The sequence below is a fragment of the Microtus oregoni genome, unplaced genomic scaffold, assembly GCF_018167655.1.
Source record: "Microtus oregoni isolate MIOR12 unplaced genomic scaffold, Mior012 000000F_ref0000247, whole genome shotgun sequence".
In the NCBI taxonomy this organism is placed as follows: Eukaryota; Metazoa; Chordata; class Mammalia; order Rodentia; family Cricetidae; genus Microtus; species Microtus oregoni.
In genome coordinates, this window is record NW_024543059.1 from 39912520 (window position 1) to 39935486 (window position 22967).

General features: G+C 40.4%; 1 protein-coding gene across 2 annotated transcripts in view; it reads left to right on the plus strand.

Moving 5' to 3' along the window:
* The window catches only part of Nell1 (neural EGFL like 1), an 821283-nt gene that overhangs the window by 792648 nt on the left and 5668 nt on the right, over positions 1-22967 (plus strand). For both annotated transcript variants that reach the window (XM_041649180.1, XM_041649187.1), the window contains 3 exons: positions 5872-6065; positions 16419-16595; positions 19056-19280. In XM_041649180.1, the coding sequence (XP_041505114.1) occupies positions 5872-6065; positions 16419-16595; positions 19056-19280 (596 nt within the window). The remainder of the gene's footprint in view (positions 1-5871; positions 6066-16418; positions 16596-19055; positions 19281-22967) is intronic.

Below are 22967 nucleotides of genomic sequence, written 5' to 3' on the forward strand. Positions count from 1 at the left end.
AGCTGCAGAACCTGAACTGGGAAGACAAGTCCGTTGGAAGCTTTTACACATGCAGGGGACAACAGTGTATTAGTGGCAGCTCCTAGTCGTTGACACCAAGAATCAAAATAATGAACCCCATGCAGGAATAGCTAGCATAGACCACGTAGTTTCCTTTAGTTAGAGAATTTTCTCAGTAGGACTGAGAGAGTGGAAAGGTGACCCTGGAGGAGCACTGAAAACTTCCAACGACATACAACATGGCACATAACGAAAGCATGCCCCTTTTATCTCTTCTAGATACATGTCTCATACCCTGTGACCGTGAGGTGATCTGGGTCCCCCAATGTGCTTGTTGGTAACTTCCAATGTGTTATGTGTGTCAGCCTCATTTTTTAATAGTCTATGCCCCAAAGCAGACTGCCTAGCTGAAAGTGGACAGACTGAATAAATACAAGGTCTGTGGCTACGATGCTTTATTCTGGTCCTGGAGCTAACTGTGCAGTTTGATAGTGTGTAAGCCCTTTGCTTTGCAAGTTGCAGGAGACCTTGTCTTTTTCTGCATTTTGTGGCACTGTTCTGCTGATGTGCAATATACACACCTTTTCTCATAATCTTCCTACCACCATAAAGAAGTCATCCTGCTGTGGGTGTGGGGGAGGCACCTGAGCTCCGCCTTTCTATCACTAATAAAAACCCTAGCTCTGTGCTCAGTTCTGAGCCACTAATGTCAGGTAATGGTTTCCAAGCCGGAACTCACACAGCTCAATGTTCAAACCCAGGGCTACCTTCTCTTTTCTGACACATCACCTGCTTTCAGTCTGATATGCTATAAAAAAATATATATATTTAAGGAAGAGAAATGTGGGGTAAGGAAACAATTCATTTTCTTGACCTAACTGCTGCTCACCCTTGGGAAGGGTGTTTGTGTTGGGTTCTGAAATCGACCTGTAGCAGCTCCAGTTCCTCAGGCAAGCAGTGTTACAGTTTTGATGGTATTAAGACTCCTGCAGAGCCATTTTTTTTTCCCTCGAGGAGGAGGAAAATTGTTTGGGGGCTAAATTGAAAATGGTTTGATTGCCTCTGATATAAACATCTCTAAAGTACATTTTCTTCCATGCTCAAGTAACCCACAAACTCAACTCAAAGAAGGAATCAGACAGACTGTATTCAACTAGACGTCTCTTAAGGCAAAATGGAGTATGCTAATCAGAGCTTTCAGAATTTGTGAAAATACCAATGGAAGAAAATTTGTTCTAATGTAGGCTTAGCCATGGAATCTTATTCAGCAAAATCTCAGTCAAGCATGGAGTATTTAAGTAATAAATCTACAAAGGAGAAATGCAAAGAAACCACAGAAAGCCCGTATTTACTGTAAGAAAAACAAGGCTGCTGTAATGACGGTGGATTTGTGCAGGAAATGCTTTGGTTGATTTTTTGCTACATTGTTCCTTGTCAGGCTGTGTGCCTGTCTGACGATTTGGAGAAGTCTCCTGGGAGATGCCTTTTGCATTTGCACAGCTGAGAACAACAATTGCAATATGTAAATAGGGTGCCTCTTCCTTTTGGATGCCTTGGGATATGTGTAATAGATTAAGTTGGCTTTGTGCAGAGCAAACAGGTCTGTGTTACCGAGAATATGAATAATGCCAGTTTCCATAATTGCTAACATCTGGCTTTCCATAAATCTGTTAAATTGCATGGAAGCAGGATTAAGTTTCTATGTCATAAGTAAAGCAATTACATGGAACTCTGTCGGCAACACGGTCCTGTATTGACTTTGAAATCCATTCATTCTGCAGGGGGGAAAAATGGGTTTTCCACATTGTTTTTTATTATGGACAGTAGGTATTCTTATCATTATCCTGACTGTTTTGCTAAAGGGAAAGACTGCTAATGTGTTTGCAGTTTTGTCAATTTGAAATAGCCAAATACTGAACTGTTATTTTGGTAATGGGAATTAACATTTTAGGGGTGGTAATTAACTGTCAATTTTGAGATTAGTTTAGAGAGAACAAAAATTGGTAATGGATTGGTTGAAATTATATTTGTAGAGAGATTCTGGAGAGATTGATTGTGGTCCCCTCTGCCATGTTCCTAAAAATATTAGTAGAAAAATGAAATTCTTTGGGGGATGAGCTTTTACTTTCCTATTTCACTATGATTATTCATTTTATATGCTTATTCTACTTAAGATTAGAATCAAGAATTTCTCAGATTATAACTCAGTAAGGACATGTTTCCCTTGGAGGGCAAAGCTTTAGTTATTCCTTGTGCTTACCGAGCACTCCAAAACCAAAGTTTTGTCGATACAGGCTGTGTGAATACTGTTTGCTGTAAATGTCATGAATTTATGTATTATATAAAGTTATATAAATAGATGGATTGTCTACGATCTTTTCTGCCATTGGGAGCACTGGGAAGAGTGACCAATAGAATGCAAACTCTGCCCTAATGTACCTTCTGCCTGTAGTGATGTGCACATCAATTGATGACTGCTGGACAGAGAGAGTCAGTTTGCTCCTTTGGATGTAGCCCGTGGTTATCTTCCCATATTCCTATAGATGGCCCTACAGTCATCTATAGACTAACAGTAAAATACTAAGTGGGCTCAGTAGGTTTTAAAAAAGTACATGGAGTTGGAAAGAAGAGTGTGTGAGAGCAATGGGAGGAACTGGTAAGAAGCAGATATTGACTATGATGAAAATATATTATATTCACATATGAAATGAAACAATTAAAGAATAATGTAACTCAGATGGGTTATAAGGATAGAGTTCCACTATTTCCCTTTAAAGAAAGGGACAAGTAACACTACAGACATTTAAATAGAGTCAGAAGGAAACCCTATTACTGTAGAAGCTTCCTAAAATATTTACAGCACATATATAAAACGGTTAAAATGGAGTCGCCCTATAATGAGGCAGCAATGTCTCTGAGAAACATCATAGGATAAGAAATATCACAGGGCCAAGAATGGAATCCAGGCACTGAATTTTGCCCTCCTTTCTATGGCTTTTGTTTATTAACTAAATGGCTTCCCTGAGACTTCAGTTGGTAAGACAAAAAGAGAAAGTATATCTTAGAAGGAAATAAGTTCTACAAATAATTGCTATGTGTGGCTAGAGATACAGACCTACAACCTCAGATACTCTAGAGGACTATGTAAGGGGATTGCCCATTCACGTTTAGCCTGGGCTCCTGAGTGAGTTCAAAGCCAGCTAAGCAATGTCAGGAGACATTTTCTCAAAATAAAAAGTAAAAACAGCTCTGGGGATAGAGCTCATTCCAAAGGCACCTGTGTTGCATGCACAAGACTGCAGGTTCAGCCCCCTGTGTCACAAAAAATATAGCACTGAAACTACCTAATGTCTTCTTGTATTATTGCCATGAATCTGTTTTATAGCAATATGGTCCCTGCAGTCAAGAAGAGAACACAGGTCATAGATTTCCCATTATTTTTAAGTCATAATTGCTTCAAAACTCTAACACACTTGGGGTAATTGCATCATTTTACACTCAGAATGTCAACTAAAAGTACTCAAGGGATCTATGGAAGATATAATATCTGGAAACTAATCTTAGAGTCTAGAATGGAAGTTGTTGAAAGTAAATAGAAACCAGAGAACACTGTAGTACACTTTAGCCATTGAGTTGGCACAGTAGAACAGAATCCTCCAGAAGCAACCACAGCTAACATGCAAGGTAGCCTAGCTGTACCCCAGCTTTCCCTCTTTAAAACACTGGTGCTAACTTTCTTTCTTGTGATCAGTATACCACAACTCACTCCAATAGTGTTGAAGCGTTGGAACTGTCAGTGTAGCCTCGCTGTCCATATCTGTGCAGAACCACACACAAGTGCCCACACATAGCTGGGTACACATATCAGGGAAAATTCCTGTTATGGCCTTAAAATTGTAATGTAAGATTTCCAAATTGATTCTTTTTATTATATATATATATATATATATATATATATTTACATATGTAATATATATTTAAAATTTTGATTATGCTTTTCCCATTCTCCAATTCCTCCTAGATCCTTCCCATCTCCACATCTACCCAACTTGATGTTTTTTTCTTGTTCTTTCAAAAAAAACCCACAAAACAAACAGGCAAAAGATCAATACAAAAGACACCAAACAAAATGAAACAAAAATCCACAAAAATATCATCGAACCTGTATTGTGTTGCCTAACTACTACTGACCATGGGTCCTGCCCCAGAGTGTGTTTGATCCACCCAGTGACATCATATTGAAGAAAGATGGTTTCCCCTTTCCCAGCAGTTATTAATTTCAAATGACTTCTAACCTAAATGGCTAGGGGTGGGACTCTGTCCACTCCCCTTTTTCAGTGCTGGTACCCAGTCTGGCTTGAACTTTTGCAGCCTTGTGCATGCTACCACAGTCTCTGAGTTTCTATGTGCATCTGGCGTGTGGCTAGAAGACACTCTTCCTGGAGTCCTCCATCCCTTCAGACTCTGACAATTTTTCTGACTCCTCCTGCCTGTAGCTCCCTGATCCCGGAGGGGAAGAGTTTGAGGAAGACACCCCACTAAGTGCTGGGTGCTCCAAAGTCTCTTTCTCTCTGCACACTGCCCAGTTGTGGTCTCTGTGTTAACACTCATCTTATTACAAGAAGAAGCCTTTCCACGGAGGGTTGATTCTTTTATCCTAATGAATTATTTACAGCTTCACACATATTTTAACATGGGTTTCACATTAAATGACATTATTCTAACATTTCTCCCTCCCTGCAGGAGCCCGGCCCAATGATTTGTAGCCTGACAATAGATGTCAAAGCCAGTGTTCTATCTTATCAGCATCATGACAGCAGTATCTTGCGTGTCCTTTCGTGTCATTTTTAAGATCAGTCTCCTCTGTTGAACCAGTCCCCTTGTACACAGTAGATTTTCAGCATCTGAAGAGTATTTGTAGACATGGCTGCGTATTATCCACGGGGGTAGAAGATTATGACAGACAGAAGGCCTTCCAATAAAGCTTTAAAATGGCATAGGGAGAAAGTCCATGTACAGTTCTCTTGATACGACATGGTACCAGTGTGCAGGAGCTGCCCGGTAAGATGGCTCATCTAACTTCAAAGAGTGCATTCTTTAAAAGTAGCCATTTGAAGGCAACACTGGATGGCTTTCAAGTCGGCTGTCAGGAAAGAGTTCAAGCAGGACCAGACAGGAGTGTGCTGGAGACATCAGGGTCACTCAAGTTTGAACTGTCAGAAGGAGCGACTCAATTTGTCTTCTTTCGTTATTATCTTGTCAGCGAACACACTCTTCAGTATACTTGCCTTCGTCCATGTTCATGCCGTACCTCCTGGGTCCCCGACCGACATTCTCTTGGCCATTAGGGTGTTACCTATTTTAATATTAAGTAGGGCACCTCCCAAGAATAATATACTCACTTCACTCAAAGCCCTGACATCGGGATCTTGCTAAGGCTGATGGGAGTCAAGTCAGCCCTAATTATCCAGTTGTTTCTGCTCAGTGGCTTAGCCACATGTACATTTTTCTAGAAAAGCTAGGTAGGCTTCAAAGGCTGCATTCTGTAGTTGATGAGTTAATAAAACTCATGGTCATTGTGAGACTGGATCTGCAAGGGGATGTTTTAACTAGTCAGGCATAAATTTGATCTCACAGCAGCCACTGGCTAGCTGGCAGTGGGCATGTGCCTTAACTCTGAGCCTAGCACCATGGGTCCCAAACACAGAGCGTTTGCCTTGCGGAGGAAACGACCTAATGCCCGTGAAAGCTTGGCAAGATGCCTGGCACGGGGGAAAGCCACGATAATGTTGCCTCATGTCGCTGACAGTTATTGTCTTTTCCTGGGTGCCCTTGGCTGGCATTTGAAGCTCTGTGGTTTGTTTATTGCAGACATTGATGAATGTGCCTTAAGAACCCACACCTGTTGGAATGACTCTGCCTGTGTCAACTTAGTGGGAGGCTTCGACTGCCTGTGCCCCGCTGGGCCCTCGTGCTCTGGTGACTGCCCCCACGAAGGAGGACTGAAGCACAATGGGCAGGTGTGGATCCTGAGAGAAGACAGGTGTTCCGTGTGTTCCTGCAAGGTGAGGCTGACAGGCAGCGACGGAAGCTGTACTGTTCGCTGCTGGTTCTTCCTCTCTGTGTGCCACAGGCTTCTTTCTGACTTGGTACACATAGGACAGAGAGGACCTCTCTATTCTAATCTACAACACAGCCAACTGATGATGAATGAATAGCAAACTGGCTTTGAATTTACTCTGTCTTTTTTTTGTGGCAAGTGGGTTACAACATTAAGAAGAAACGATGTATCAGGAGAAGCTGGGAAGGGTGGTCCAGGGAGGTTCTTGTGCTGACAGCCACAGAGTGCCTCGGTTGTTGGTCAGGTGGGAGTTTGTGTAATCCTGTGTTCTACACTTGCTGATCCAGAAATCTCCACCTGAGATGGTCACTTGCAAGAACTCTCACTCACTGGCTCATTGTTTGGGGAGCGTCACCCAGAAAAGCCAAGCTTCCACGCCCTTGATATAGTAGGCAGACATGAATGGGTAGACCTCATTCTAGACAAATGGAGACGGTAGTATGGTGGCCCCTTTGTCTTTCTCACTGCTGGAGTGTCTCCTAGGTTTAGTCACAGGAAGGCAAGTCCTATGCGCATGGAGACACGCTTCTGCAATAGTGTCCTTTTAACTTACTGCCTTACAAGATGGTCCTGTCGCTCCATATGTGAGAGACAGTGATGAAGCTTGGACTATCTCAGGGGTCCCTGGAAGTAGAACCAGGATATATCCCTGGGGCATGAGCTAGCTTATTGGAGCCCATTCACTATGGGGGAATGCCATACTCATCCTTAACACAAGGGAGAGGGACTTGATCCTGTTGTAATTTAATGTGCAGACTTCGTTAACTCCCCATGGGAGCCCCTTACCCTTTGAGAGGAGTGGATGGGGGTGTGGGCTGGGGGAAGCTGGTGGGAGAGGGCGGTGGGGTGGGAGGGGGAACTGTGGTTAGAATAATATAGAATATATATATATATATATATATATATATATATATATATATTATATAAACAAGAACAAAATGGGCTTGTTAAAATGTTTGATTTCCTCATGCTTTCTTTCTTCTTTTGTTGATTTTGCCTATTTATTTTAATTTTTTTTAAAAAAACTACTTTACTGTAGCTTTTGGCTTCCATATTAGGGTGGAATGATATAATCATGGGTTTTTCTAGGCATAGAAAACAAGAGATATTAGTTGCTTTGTAGCCTCTTAGAAGCCATGTCTCCTGATAAATTCTGTGTCCCCCAGAAACATAGCAGGGATGAGCCTGAGGAACCCATGTGATTTATCTTCTGCCTTGACATCTGGCCCCACCGCATCAGAAGCCACGGGTCTACTTGGGAGAGATACATCGCCATGTTCTTAACCCATGGCACCTCTTTTCCCTTTTCCTCATACACCTAATTCTGTAACCCAAATTTAGATCCATTTTTCCCCATTTATTGAGTACCCTGTCCCGGGCTATGTTCCAAATAGCCTATAATTAGAAACCAGCATCATCTCCTGTGTGAGCACAGCTTTGAACGATGAAGAAAATACCTCTAATAGATCAAGAGACTCATCCTCTCTCTAAAATTCTAATGTCTCTCTGGTACTTACCCATTTGTACACTATCCAGAGCCGAGGCTCCCGTTGTCCCAAAGCCCACTTTTTCTCCACAGAGGATGCAGACTCCAGTGTTAGAAGCCAGTGAGGTGAGATGCCATGCCAGCTTTGGGAGCACAAACACTCAGGTCAGGAGTATAGCACATGGACAGAACATTATCAGCCACCAAATAGATGTTATTAGTGTAGTGTTTTAACCAGGTGGTGCTGACACAAAGGCCACCTCTTTCCAGGGAAAGGAAAGGTCATTATGGGCTAGAGTATGAAAGAAGGATCCCCGTTCCAGCAGTAGAGTGGCCAAGTTCTGTACTTCTTTCCAGATTTCCAAGGGTAATTACAACCTTCCTACACCCAAGACTTTTCAGGCATTCTAGGCGACCAGAGGATTGAACACTGGGAAACTAAACACTTTTAACTCTATTTTCAGCTACATTTAAGTCTGTGATAAAACAAGAGACCCAGCAAGCATGAATGCTCTCCTAGGCTTCCTTCACTATCCTAACAATCCAAGAAGTCTGCTTCTTTTTTTCTCGGCTGTTCCCTAAAGTATATTTAACATCTTCCGAGGAGCTGAGCTTAACCTGATTCTCTGGGTGAACGATCCTTATAGTCCTGTTAATAAGCCGTATTAATAATTATTCCTCTGCCACCAACTCTTCAACGCTTTTGAAAAAAGCATGAGATTTATTTTTAACAATTTGTTTAAAATAAACAATATAATGATACTGTATGCATTACTCTATGACATTTAAACTATTTATTTTTTAAATAATATTTAACTTTTTGAGATTATAATATAATTACATCATACCCCCTTCTTTCCTTTCCTCCACACCTACCACCCCCATGTAGCCCTTGCTTGCTTTCAAAATCTTGGCCTTTTTTCCCCTGAATTGGTTGTGTGTGTGTGTGTGTGTGTGTGTGTGTGTGTGTACTTCTGAATATACAAATACAACCTGCTCAATCCATACAATGTATGGACCTGTATGTACATAACTTTCAGATGTTCAGGGCTGACCACTTAGCATGGGACAACCAAGTGGTACCTCTTCCTCAGGGAAGACTGCTTCTCCTGGTCTCCGCATTCTTTAGTTGCCTGTAAAGCTTGAAGCCCATGAACTCGCTCGTGTCCAGGGTAGCATGTGTGTTGGTGTCATCTCTATTTAGGTTATGTTTAGATAGCTACGTTGGTGAGACTTCAAAAGTGTAACTTCTGACATTTCTAGGAGACACAATCTCACAGCAAACTCCCGGCTTCTTCATCTCTTACCATCTCTCCTACCCTGTTTTGCACTGATCCCTGAGCCCTATGTACCAACCCTATGTACAGAGTTGTGTTTCTGATCTATCAGGTAGAACTGAGCTAAAGAACTCCGCTTATTTATCTATTGGGGTTTTCTGTGATGCTTTCTGTCTATTGCAAAAAAAAATAAAAGATGTTTTCCTTGATGAGGAGTGAGAACGCCACTTTCCTATAGCTTAAAGAACACTTGTTTAGAAAGCAGTTAAGAATTATACAGAAAACTGGAGGTTGTGGGTTCTCCTTCAAGATTCATGACTCTATCAACTCTGGGTTGCTGGGTAAGTTCCAAGCACTAGTCATGGTCTCCTTCCTGCTGAGAAAAGTTCATGGCTCAGCAATAGGGACCTGCCTTCCACCCTTAGGAGGCCACCAAGGGCAATGGCAATAGTCTCCAGTGTTTGGGGAGTCTCTTGGACAATGCTGACCAACAAGTTAAAGGGGGCCTCTGTGACTGATGTTGGGTTTGGATTTACTTTGTTCCTTTTTTTTTTTTTCAAATTTTGAGTTACATCATTAAGACATTTGGTTGTGCCCTCTCTGATTTTTAATGTGGGCATTTATAACTGTAAGCTTCCGTTGTAGGACTGCATACAATATGTCCCAGAAGTTGTGCTGTGTTCTATTTTCTTTTCATTTTTTTCAGTAATCTCTTTCTTGATTTCTTCTTTGACACAGTCATCATTCAGTCATGAATTGTTTCATCTTCATGAGCTTGTGTGCTTACTAGGATTTTTTTTTTCTGTCACATTTAGGTTTTATTGCATCATGGTCATATAGAATACATGAAATTATGTTTATATTTTTGTACTTAGAAAGATTTCTTTGAGTTCCAGGGTGTGATATATTTTAGAGAAGCTTCTCTATTCTGCTGAATAGAATGAATACGCTTTGGTATTTTGGTCAATGCTTTTAACAATTTGCTTAAAATAAACAGTATCTGTTAAACCTATCCAATGCATGATATTATTTAATTCTGATGTTCAAATGGCCTGTCTGTGGAAGACTTGGGTATTGAAATCACCACATATTAGTGGGTTGATATCAATCTGTGTCTTTAAATACAGTAGTACATTAATTGTGAAATTTGGTGTACTAGAGTTGGGTGTCTGTATGTTTAGATTATTAATGTCTTCTTAAATAACTATTTCCTTGATTAGAAAGAAGTGTCCCTCCTTATCCCTTCCAATTAGTTTTGTTTGAACTCTATCTTTTCAGATACTAGGAGAGTGATGCCTACCGGCATCCTGGTCCTATTTGATTGAAATATTTTTTGTACCTCGAACTCACTGAGATCTACAGGTCTATGCCTCCCACATGCTGGGATTAAAGGTGTACTCCACCACCAGGTGGCACATGTGTTTCTTGTTTTCAACAAATAGATAGGCGTGGATTACTGATACATTTAGCTAGAATATGTCTTTTGACTGGAGAATTGTGGCCATTAATATTTACGTTATTATTAAAAAGTGTGTGTTGATTACAGTCATTGTGCTATTGTTTGGGTTCTCAGTGGTGCTTCGTGTTTTAATAATTATGGCTTTGTATTTCTTTCTACAATTTTATTCCTCTTTTCAGCACAAAGTATTACTTCTTGTGTTTATTAGGTTTTTCAGTCATAAATATTCTAATCTGCTTATGTTGTAGAAAGATTTTCTTTATCCTGCATCTATGGTAGATAGTTTTGCTGTGTATAGTACTTTAGGTTTGTTCTCATGGTCTTTCATGACTTGGAATGTATTGCTCCATGTCTTCCAAGCTTTCAGATTTTCTGTTGAGAAATCAGCTGTTATGACATATATATGTCATATATATATGACATGATTTACTTTTCTTTCCTCTTACAGCTTTCAATATTCTTTCTTTGTTCTATATACTTAAGTGTTTGAATTATGATATGCAGAGTGATATGCTTTTCTGGTCTTGTATATTTGGCATTCTGTATGCTTCTTGTACATGTTTGGGTGTATATTTCCACAGTTTGGGTGAATTTTCTCCTATGATAAGTTGAGTTAGGACCAAGCTCCTGCTTCTGCATCAAAGCTGGGTGAGGAAACCCAATATGGGGACTAGGTTTTTAAAAGTCAGCTCAATGCCAGGGACAGGTTCTGATCCCACTATTAGAAGCCCCACAAACAGACCAAACTACACATATATCATAAGTGCCAGGCAGGCTCTCTAGCTATTGTTCCAGAGCCTGTGAGCTCCCATGACAAACTCTTATTGGCAAACAATTATACAAAACTTGTAGAAGGAGGTAAAGCTTTGATCTTTCTTATTGTTTGATTTCTGAATGAGCAAGACATGTGGGCTACGTTTATTAGTTCTCTGCCTGATATGAACAGAACAGGTTTGGGCAGAAGAGAGGTGTGTGGGTCAGGTTAGGCCTAGAGTTTGAATATAGTTTAGATGGAATGAAGTCAGGGGGACACCGGGGACTGGACTGGTGTTCAGGATGTGCATCTTAAACCAAGCCTGGAGTGCAGGGGTAGATCTGGGACTGGGCAAGTTTCATGAAGGAAAAGATTTGGTAACTCATCAGGCTTAGATAAGAAAGTTCAAGGTATGGCTGTGTAGAGAGATTGGATGTGGCATGGATAAAGCTTGTAGTTTGTGGGCAGGCAAGGTGGCTCCTGCTTTAAAGCCTAGAAGTTGGCTGCAGCACATGCTGGGTAGGCAGACTAGGTTGGAACATGGGATGGGAGACTTGAGATAGAGCTGGAGGGCTGGGAAGAGTGAGTAACTCCCCTCAGGCACACTCACCCAACTAGATCCTGAAGATGGTTACCCGGGATCGGCTGGGGTCTCTTTCTTTGCATACCCATTTGTTGTTTTGTTCTCCAATTGCATTGAATTTCCATTGGTTGAAATTTTCCTGGGGTGAGAATGATTATTTTAAGAACAGATGTAGAACCCCAAATCACTTCTATCTTTCTGCCTCCCTGGCCTGGTGATCTGATTCTCTTGTTGTGATGTTTTTACTAGGGACAGTGGGCTATGGCACACTGGCTGTACTGGTCACACACTGTTTTTCCATGTATGGCTCAGGAGCTTCCTTCTGCTTGAGTCACTTAGGGGTCTTGTGGGAACTCTTACTCAGCAAAACAAAAAAAAATCATATTTCCCTATCCTATAACCTCCTCTTGCTGCAGTGATGCGTCTTAGAGAAAAGACATTTCATAAGAGTCTGTTTGGGGGTCTATTTGGGGGTCTACTGTCTGTTCTATTATTAATTTCCCACATTGGAATGTCATGTCCCCTCCATGAATCTCTTGTATAATTTATGTAAATGTAACACTGGAAATATTTGTGTCCCTCATGCTTAAAGAAGATAAAGTTGGTAGACTGTGGTATTATCAAGAATTGGAAAAATATTGGCTATCAATCAGTCTGACCAATTTGTGAGAAATGATAATAGATGGATCTATAGTAATATTCTTAATTTTATAGTTTATGTCAGGAATCAGCTGACACTTTCATTAAGTCCTAGTTAACCAAAATTTTAAATTTTGTAAACTATGAGTACTGTGTCACAAATATCCAACCTCACCACTATGGTGTAAAATCATCAGGATCTGAGGAACTGGCTCAGATGCTTGTGTTCCAGGAGACCTTATCAGGCAGCTGCTGAGTGCAAACCTGGCCATCAACTTGCTAGCTGCTAGCTGCTAGCTGATACTTTTATTCAATGACCATACAAGAATGCCACATAAATCCAAATACTCAATTTCAAAGTTTCAGACAATGATGTGAATTTGAATTTTGCAGTCTGTGGTAAGTAGATTGGTGTTGCAGTGACTTAGTAATTAAAATGTGTCATCTAAAATTTAAGACCTAGAATTGTACACGGTATATATACATTCAAATATTTTTCTATCAGTGTGAATTTCCCTGCTTTTAAAAAATCTAGAATTAATTTAAATATTTTAATTCTTATTAGTTGTGCATGGTTGAACTTTCCTTATAAAATGACTTGGAAACTCTGAAGTTCTGAGCAGGAGGGAGGGAATTCAGCTTTGATATCTCAGTGGAACTGGGGTTACCCTATTAGCAGGACAGAGGTCAGGCTCTGGGAACAGCGCACAGACCCAAGCAAGGACGACAGCTTGCTGCGAGTGGGCCCTGTTCTCACCCACACTTGGTGTCCTGTGTGAAGGCACTCTATAAGGAAGCTTTTATAACAGTTCATTCGAGTTGAATTAATGAAGCCGCCTTTGGCATTTCCATTATCAAAAAAGGTTTTTTCTTGACAGTTGCTCTGTGATTCAAAGCCAACAGGAACACTGTCATTGTTCTGAAACCTAACAGAAGCTAAGAGGGGACTCGTTGGCATTTTTCTCGTAATTGATGAGATGTGAAATTGCTGTATTCTGCAGTCACCCTGAAGGCTATCCATTTATTCCTATTCATTCTCTCAACTAGTAGGTAGGATCGGACCTCATGGCAAGAAATATAGTAATCTGTGAAAATAATTTATAGTTTTGATTGGCGCTGATTGAAACCACATTTTCTGAGACTTAGACCTTCAATTCATGGGAAATGAAATATATTGCTACAGATGCTAAGTTGATGGGGCTCAGGGATACAGCTGGGTGGGAAAGTGTGTACCTGGTATGTGTCTGTCCCTAGGTTTAATTCCCAGCACTGACATAAGAAAGAAATATGGCATGGTTATTCAAAATTCATTGCTACTATTATTTTAGTGAAAATGATGGGAATCAAGATATAAGCCAATAAGCTGAGGACTTAATGCTAGAAAATTTCTATGATCAATGCTAAGTTGTGTAAAATATCAGTTCACCTGGTTCAGCTCACATGCTCACCTTTAGATTCATTATCTCTCTCTTTCTTCATTCTCTCACTCTTTAATTCTTTCTCCCTCTCTCTTGCATGTGTGCGTATCTTAGTCTCTCTCTATACACACGTATGTACAGAAGCTCTGTGTTTTTGTAAAATTAACGTATATATGCATGCAAGTATCTGTGTGTATATCATCTCTTGATACTTTATAGAACAGTGCTCTCTTATCATTTCTATAGCAGAGACAATCATAAAATTTGAGTGAAGGCCGCCCCACCCTCTTCAGTCATTGCAAAAGTAGCCAGCACTTCCCTTCCACTCTGTAGGAATGTAGTGCTTTTAAGGATTTTTCACTTTAGCTTCTGCTGACTTTACCATCCATTTTATGGATGAAATGGACTAAGACCTCGTGGGCAGGTCCATTTTGTTGTAGATGTCAGTAACTGTGAAGCTGCATGATCCGTGGAAGATGACAGATGCAATATCTGGTAAAAGCTGTGACTGACAGGAGAGGTGCAGCGGATCTAATAGGACAAAATGCAGCGTGCATCAGAAAACACATTATCTTCCCAATCAACCAGCCACAGGCTATGGGGCAGGGCTTAATGAGGTTTTGGTCTTCATTGAGCTTAATATCAGTCAACACCATGTCACATAACTGAAACAAGAAAACAAAGTAGGCTGCATTAGAGAAAGCTTAGTGAAAACGCAACCATGGGGATAGAAACCCAGGGCGCTCCTTAATTCTGAAGACTGATATTTAGTTATCTGACTTGAGAAATGAAGACATAAGTCTCTGTTCCATGGATCATCAATATTAAATATAATAAGGTTAATAGTTCATACGATTGGGGCTGAAGATAAATGTTCAGTTTTTGACTTACAATGATGGTGAAGACCATGCCCAGTGGTCGAAGCTTGAGGGAGGGAGCCATCAAAGCTGCTGTGTAGTGAAAAGAAACAAACAATGGGAACAAGTTGAAGAATCAGAGATGTTTTGCCCAGAAGGAATAACTCAATGAACACATACAAATTAGCTTCTAGGAACTGAAGATTGATTACAGGGGCTGTGGTTTCGAGGAACAGGAAGTGAGGTCAGCAGAGAGAAAGCAAGACTAAGGCACACAGACATGTGCCCTGAACATCTTCCTTAGTGGGGATTCCCAAGGATGGATAACCTCAAGCACAGTCTTCATAACTTTTAGGTTTGGTTATTACAGTGAAGGTGGGCTTTGTGTCCTTCAGATTATCTTCTAGTCCTAAGATTCAGTTTTAGAAAACCTCAAAAAGGTTGGAGAGATGTCACAGAGGTTAAGAGCACTGACTGCTCTTATAGATATCCTGAGTTCAATTCCCGGCAACCACATGGGTGGCTCACAGCCATCTGTACTGAGATCTGGTGCCCTCTTTTGATCTTCAGGCATACATGCAGACAGAACACTGTATACATAATAAATAATAATCTTTAAAAAATACTCAAAAAAGTAACCATGGGAAGATGATGAGAGATGGCTCAGTTGTTCTTCCAGAGGATCCAAGTGCAGTGCCCTGCATCCATGTAGGGTAGTTCACAAGCACCTGTTGCTTCAGCTCCAAGGGATCCAATGACCACTCTGGCTTCTATAGGGAATCACAGATAATTATTTTTTAATAAAAGTAAATCTTTAACAATTATCATTGTAACCATAAATGAAATGGTAGCCACAAGCCTCACACTTTGGCTTCTCTGTTAATGGAGATACAATAATAGTTTGATGAACAGATAGTAGGCATGCATCAAGCACTCAGCGTTAACTCACCTTCAGGGTGTTCTAGCTGTGAGTGCCCAGGGCTAGTACTCCTGAAACTGTATCATGTCTATAATTTGGTAAGCCACTCATGAAGTAAGGTGGCAACTTATCCTATGCTCTTCAAATAAGCAACCTAAAGACTTCCTTGTAGAAGAAAATTCTTTTGAAACTCTAGAACTCGGTTGTAGGCATGGGAATTCTGCTGCACTGTGTGACCTGTATAAGGTACTTGTCTCTGGGCCTCAGTTAATTCTTCCCACGTCCCTTAAGTATCAGGGCAGGTATAAAATGAGGCAAGGACACTTCAACATGTTTGCTGGTGTTCTTATTTATTCGGATAGTGTAGTCTCCTGACTTTCCACTGAAATGAGTACTTTTCTTATTGTCTTAACACACAATGGCATGCTTTCATTACATTTCCACACACATGTACCATGCAGTTTGCTCTTATTTCCTTTTATTTCCTTCTTGTTCTACTTCCCCTTCCCTCTCGTCCCCCCATATATTACCACCATGTAGTTCCCCTTCTGTCTGAAATGCATTCTTGATTACATATTTAGTTTAGCTGCTTAGATTGGCTATAATTTTTATATAGAAACATAATTTTTTTACATTTTTTTAAATTCAAAGAATATATTGATTTTTTTTCTTAGATGAAGTTAGTAACACCTCTGTTTTAACTTGGCTGGCTCTGTAGGCAAGCCTTGGGGGAAAAAAAGGCTGTGTTTGCTTTGAACCAGATGGGAGGTGGCTAAGACAGATCAGAGACTAGGAAGTTGTTTTCCGTGAGCTCTATGAGGTATTTACAAGACTTGATTTTCACAGTGGGTCTGTTCATGCATTTTCCTAACTCACAGAACCCCCTTGACCTCCCTTCTCAACAGAACGGGAAGATATTCTGTCGGCGGACAGCTTGTGATTGCCAGAACCCAAATGTTGACCTTTTCTGCTGCCCAGAGTGTGACACCAGGGTCACGAGCCAATGTTTAGATCAAAGCGGACACAAGCTGTATCGAAGTGGAGACAACTGGACCCACAGCTGCCAGCAATGTCGGTGTCTGGTATGTCAGTTCCTGGGGATCCTGGTGCCTTTGCTCTAGAAAAGGTTATTCACTAATGTGCTTTGGGGGCTGGAGTTCGAAAATGTTTCCAGCAACATGCAGAGCATTGTAGGGCTATGCTTAATCAGGGGGCCATGTAGATACTTACATCACATTTAAAATGCTTCAAAAGTAAGAAAAATGTATTTATGGAACAGATTTAACCTGAGCCCAATTTACATGTCTTCATATATTTTAAAACGTCCAGAGCAAGGAAAATCCATGTAAAGTAGTCTTTAGTGGCTTGATAGGCAATTGTTGTCCAGACAGAACCATGCCTATTATTACTTTTGTTATAACCTTTAAAGGTTTCAATAAAAAATTATAATATAAACAAAAGAGTTTGGGTGAACAAGGCTAAGAATCCAATTCCGTAATAGTCTCAAGGGCTAGTTTGGTGTGGACACTTTGGACATGGCAGAACCTTCAGATACTATTCTTTTCCTTAAGTGTGCACAGGTTTATGGGTCTCAATTTCAAAGATGATTAGGGAGATGAGTGAATGTATGTAAAAGAAGAATACCACACTTAGCACACAGTAGCACGCGGTTCAGTGCCACAGAAGGCCCTTAGCAAGGTGACTGCTGTTGTTACTGGCTTATTCCTTGGAAAATCTGTTCAAAGAGAAAAAAGAAAATGACTTCAAATATTAATATAAGGATACTAATAATATGCCTGGGTTTGAAAAAGTTCAAAGAAAAATGCTTAATTTCCAGAACTTGTTCGGTGTGTTTCACATTACAGCACAAACATTGACTTCCAAGGATAGAAGACGTGGGAACATGGCATGTTGGGGACTGTGAAATTGTGGTACTCCATCTCTGAGCATTCCACCTGGCTCAGCTTTCAAATGAAACTCGTAGCTTGGCGCTTAATGTTTATTGAAGAGAGTCTTTCTCTTTCTGGGTATTATATGAAAACTAGCAGCCAGAGAAATTGTTCTCTGCGTCCCCATAAATCCCCGGGTTAATGGGCAAGCAGTCTTCGCATGTCTCCGTCACAATCCATCTTAATCCTAAGACTGCAACATAGATTAATTCTGTTCATGGCCAATTTTACAAATTCCCATTCAAGGACAAACACATCCAGTACAACTACAGATCTGTTTCCAGTGCCAGGCTGGAAAACCACATTTCTTTTCTGAGAAGTCAGTCATCAGGTAACTGGAATTACTGACATTCATCTTGCACATCAAGTTTTCATTAAAAGAGTTTCAAAAGCCCATTGAATGTCCAGTCCTTGGGATATACAGTCTTTAAATGACAGAAGCTCCTGAACATTAACATACAAATTACTTTAGAATAATGGGGGTCACATTTAATAAATATTTCATCAAGACATTGCTGGTGCCAATGATGTGATTTGTTCATGGAAGATATAGTTAAAAGTTGCACAAGCCCAGAGTGTGAAGACATTGACTAGATAATTAAATGAGTATTACCACATGTAGCTGTTTATAATAAGAGAGTCCCACACTAGCCCAGAATGGAATATAATAAAGGTTTATTTAATAGGGGGTGAACTCACAGAAAGGGTAGCAGTCCCCAGTCCTCTGTGTTCCCTCGGAACTGGAACTGAATCCAGAAGCCAAGAGGCCCACACATGCTTTACATCCGTGTTTATGGTATAAGAGACCACACCTAAGTGGGCTGGTGTCTTAAAGGTTATTGGCTGAAGGAGTTCCCACAGCAACCACAGGTGGCAGAAAGTGGAGCAATGACAGTGAGTCTGTGTGGAGAGTCTTTGCTGTCATAGGCAGCTCCATGGTGCCCACAGCCAGAAGGTAAGATGGGTAGAGATGTCATCATTCATGCCGTGACTGGGAGACTTCAGAGTCATGGGATGGTTTCTTTTGAGAACACTCAACCTCAGCTCTGAACTTGACACCAGCTTCTCAGCTGATACAGCTGTTGAAATATTCGACTTTGCATATCATGTTTGACCTTAAAAATGAGTGGTCATCTCTATAAACTACTTTACCCTCTGCTTTGTTTGTTTTATTTGCATCTGTTGAACAAAACTCCGATCCTCAGTAGCGAGAGAAAACAACTAGTCAAAGACAGAAAAGCTCAGGTTAATGTTGACTTGTACCAACTATTCAGTACAACCTGATAAAAACACTAAAGCATGGTAAAATAATTATAGCCTGTGCTTGGAACACATGCTGATTTAAGACTTTCTGTGAACTCTGGATTAGGTGGTCAGCAAAACCATCTCAGGTAAGGCGTTAATATCATAGAAGTTATGTGTGTAGAATGTGTGTCTTCATAGATGAGGAGACATCATACATATCATGTTGCAGGCTACAAGCCCTCAGCAAGGAGAATAATGAGAATTTTCGTGCCCTCCTTCCCCAAGGGACATTGGGAATATAACACTGCATAAGAACAAGGGAGACTCATTTCATCTTTTTCTCCACAGGAAGGAGAGGCAGACTGCTGGCCTCTAGCTTGTCCTAGTCTGAGCTGTGAATACACAGCCATCTTTGAAGGGGAATGTTGTCCTCGCTGTGTCAGTGACCCCTGCCTGGCTGATAATATTGTCTATGACATCCAAAAAACTTGCCTGGACAGCTCTGGCATTTCAAGGCTGAGCGGTGCCGTGTGGACAATGGCTGGATCTCCTTGTACAAGCTGTAAATGCAAGGTAAGCAGCTGCCTGGGGTAGCCGAGCCACACATGGCTTCCCTCTGAAATCTCTGAACTCAGATTCCATGGGGTGCATATCCTGACAGGAGGACAGAAGGATAGACAGATAATAGCTGCTATACAAGCCACAGATAGTTTCCTTCTGAACTCACATCCCATGGGGTACATGTTCTCACAGGAGGACAGTAAGTGCAGACAGATAATAGCTGGTCCTTGTTAAAGGCAGATTCCAAATGGACATGGAGAGAGAGTGAGCACACAGCCTCTTAGCTTCGTCCCAGAAACTTACAAAAACTATCAATAGCGTGGGGAGGGGGAGATCTAGGTAGCTGTTTCTTCAGTCTTATTTTATATTGCCAAGAGTATTCCTGCATCCTTGCTGTGGTGTTTGACTGTGATTCTTCCTCTGTCTTTTTGGAGGATTCGCCATGAAATATCCTCATGTGTCTTTCTCTTCAGTGTTCATAGAGTTGTGATCATAGGCACCTTCCAGTGACGCCTGGTCAAAGCAGGCAAAATCTCAGCCAAAAAAAAAATCACTTCTAGATTCTTAGGATTAAACATATTAAAAATGATACTGAATTTGTTCCTGTCAAAATCTGCCTCCATCTTAGCCATCAGTGGAGGCTTTCCAGCTTGTCTTTAAATGGATTTATTAGTGTCGACATTTTTCTGTTTCCTAGAATGCACTATCTTAAAATGAATCCCCAGTAGAGAAAAACATTGAATATCCTATAGCAAAAGACCCATGATCCCATCTGAACTCACACCTACCACAAATGACCAAGAGACATAGGTGCCTGGGTTGACTAATTTTTTATTTTATTGAAAATAGATACTTTTCAAACAATATATTCTGATTATAGTTTCCTCTCCCTCTACTCCTCCCAATTCACCCCCTACCTCCTCTCCCATCTAGGTACACCGCTTTCCTGTATCTCCTTAGAAAACCAACATGAATCTAAGGGGTAATAATAAGCAAAACCAGAATAGGACAAAAAAAATAACGTGTTGGAATAAGGTGAAAAAAACAGAAGGGAAAGAGCCCCGGAAAAGGCACAGGAAACAGCCATGAGTGCGAAGACCTGTTCTTTACACAAACAGGATTCCCATTAAAAACACAAACCTGAAAGCCACAATATGTGCTCAAAGTATGTATAGAGTAAAATATTAAATAAGAATAAAAACAAAAAAAAATATTCTAGCCGGGCGGTGGTGGCGCACGCCTTTAATCCCAGCACTTGGGAGGCAGAGGCAGATGGATCTCTGTGAGTTCGAGACCAGCCTGGTCTACAAGAGCTAGTTCCAGGACAGGCTCCAAAACCACAGAGAAACCCTGTCTTGAAAAACCAAAAAAAAAAAAAAAAAATTCTAAAAAATGAATCAAAAATCTCTGACATGACATTATGAGACAGGGACCCTGCAGAGATGCCATTGAGTTCTGTTGGCCATCTGCTGCTGGGCGTGAGGCCTACCCTTAAGAATATTTCTTTCCAGGCTGGAGAGATGGCTCAGTGGTTAGGAGCACTGCCTGCTCTTCCAAAGGTCCTGAGTTCAATTTCCAACAACCACATGGTGGCTCACAACCATCTGTAATGAGGTCTGGTGCCCTCTTCTGGCCTGCAGGCATATACACAGACAGAATATTGTATACATAATAAATAAATAAATAAATATTTTTTAAAAAAGAATATTTCTTTCCCCAGTGACACTCCTTTGGAGAACTTCTACGATGTTAGGTTACAATATGACCCTTCAAATAGCCCCAAGATTTAGCTGTTCCTCCTCCTACTCCTTCCCTTTTCTATCTTCCTTCCTGTTCCATCCTTCTAATTTAGCCCCCCCCCACACGTCCCCTATCCATAACTATATACTATATTCCCCTTTCCTAGGGAGATCTATTTATCCCATCAAGTCCCTTACTCTATACCTAACCTCTGTGATTCTATGAATAGTAGATTGGTTCTCATTGATTTAATACCTGATATAACACCACATAGAAGCAGATACATACCATATTTGTCCTTCCAGGTCTGGAATAACTCACAATGATTATTTTCTAGTTTCATCCATTTGCCTACAAATTTCATATAATTTTTTTAATGGCTGGGTAATACTCCATTGTGAAAATGTACCACATTTTCTATATCTGTTCTTCTGTTGATGGATGTTTAGGTTGTTTCCAGTTTCTAGATATTATAAATAGAGCAGCAGCAAACATGATTCAGTAACTGCCTCTGTGGTAGGTTGAAGCATCTTTTGAGTGTATGCTTATGACCTAGGTATAGCTGCATCTGGCGGTAGATATGGTCACATCTTTCTGAGGAACTACCATATTGATTTTCATCCTTGTTGTATAGTTTGTGCAGCCAGCAATGGATGCATATCCCCCTTGTTCCACTCTGTGGCAGCATGAACTAACACTTGCATTATCCATCTGGCGGGTGTAAGATGGAATCTCAAAGTAGTTTTAATTTGCGTCTCCCTGAATGCTAAGGATTTTGAACATTTATTTGTTTCTCTGTCATTTGAGTTTCCACTATGGAGAATTTCTTATTTTGATCTGTACCCCATTTTAACTGGATTTTTGATATCTAGTTTCTTGGGCTCTTTATATATTTGGATATTAGTCTTCTTTCACATGCAGAGTTGGTAAAATCTTTTTCCATTCTGTAGATGGCTGCTTTGTCTGAACGACAGTGTCCTTTGCCTTACAGAGGATTTTCAGTTTCATGTTCCACTTAATTCTTTATCTTAGTGCCTGTGCTAAAAGTGTTCTATTCAGAAATGCTTCTTCTGTGCTAATAATTTCAAGATTATTTCCCACTTCCACTTGTTGAAGGAAGGCTGCTTGTTTGTTCCTGGCTGCTCAGCCCCAAAATAACCACACGTAAACTATATTAATTAAATCACTGCTTAGCCCATTAGCTTTAGCTTCTTATTGGTTAACTTTTACATATTAATTTAACCCATTTCTATAAATCTGTGTATTGCAACATGGCTGTGGCTTACCGGCTAAAGTTCCAACTTCTGGTCTCCAGTGGGGCTTCATGGTTTTTCTCTCTTCTTCCTTCTTTCTCCCAGCATTCCAGCTTAGTTTTCCCCACCTACCTCTATTCTTTAGCCCTATCATAGGCATGCTAGTTTCTTTATTAACCAATATTATTCAGAGTATAAAGACGGGAATCCCACATCATCCACTTCTATCAGGTTCAGTGTATCTGGGTTTTTTTTGTTTGTTTGTTTTTTGTTGTTTTTTTTTTTGAGATTTTGATCCATTTGGCACTGATTTTTTGTGCAGGATGATACTTATGGATCTATTTGCATTCTTCTATATGCGACCAGTCAGTTTAATCAGTATCATTTTTGAAGATGCTCTCTTTCCTTCCAGTGTGTGTTTTCTGCACTGCCTTTTGAAATGAAACAAAACAAAACAGTTGTCCATAGGCATTGAATTGTGAATTTATATCTGGGTCATGTATATCTTGGTCATCAATTCCATTAAATAGTGTGTCTATTTTTATGTCAATACCATGTTGTTTTCATTACTATAACTCTATTACTATAGAACAACTTGAAATTGGGAACAATAATATCCCCCTATGGTTCTTTTATAAAATATTTTAGCTCTCCTGGATGGTTTTTTTTTCTTTTTGTATATACATATGAAGCTGAAAATTGTCCA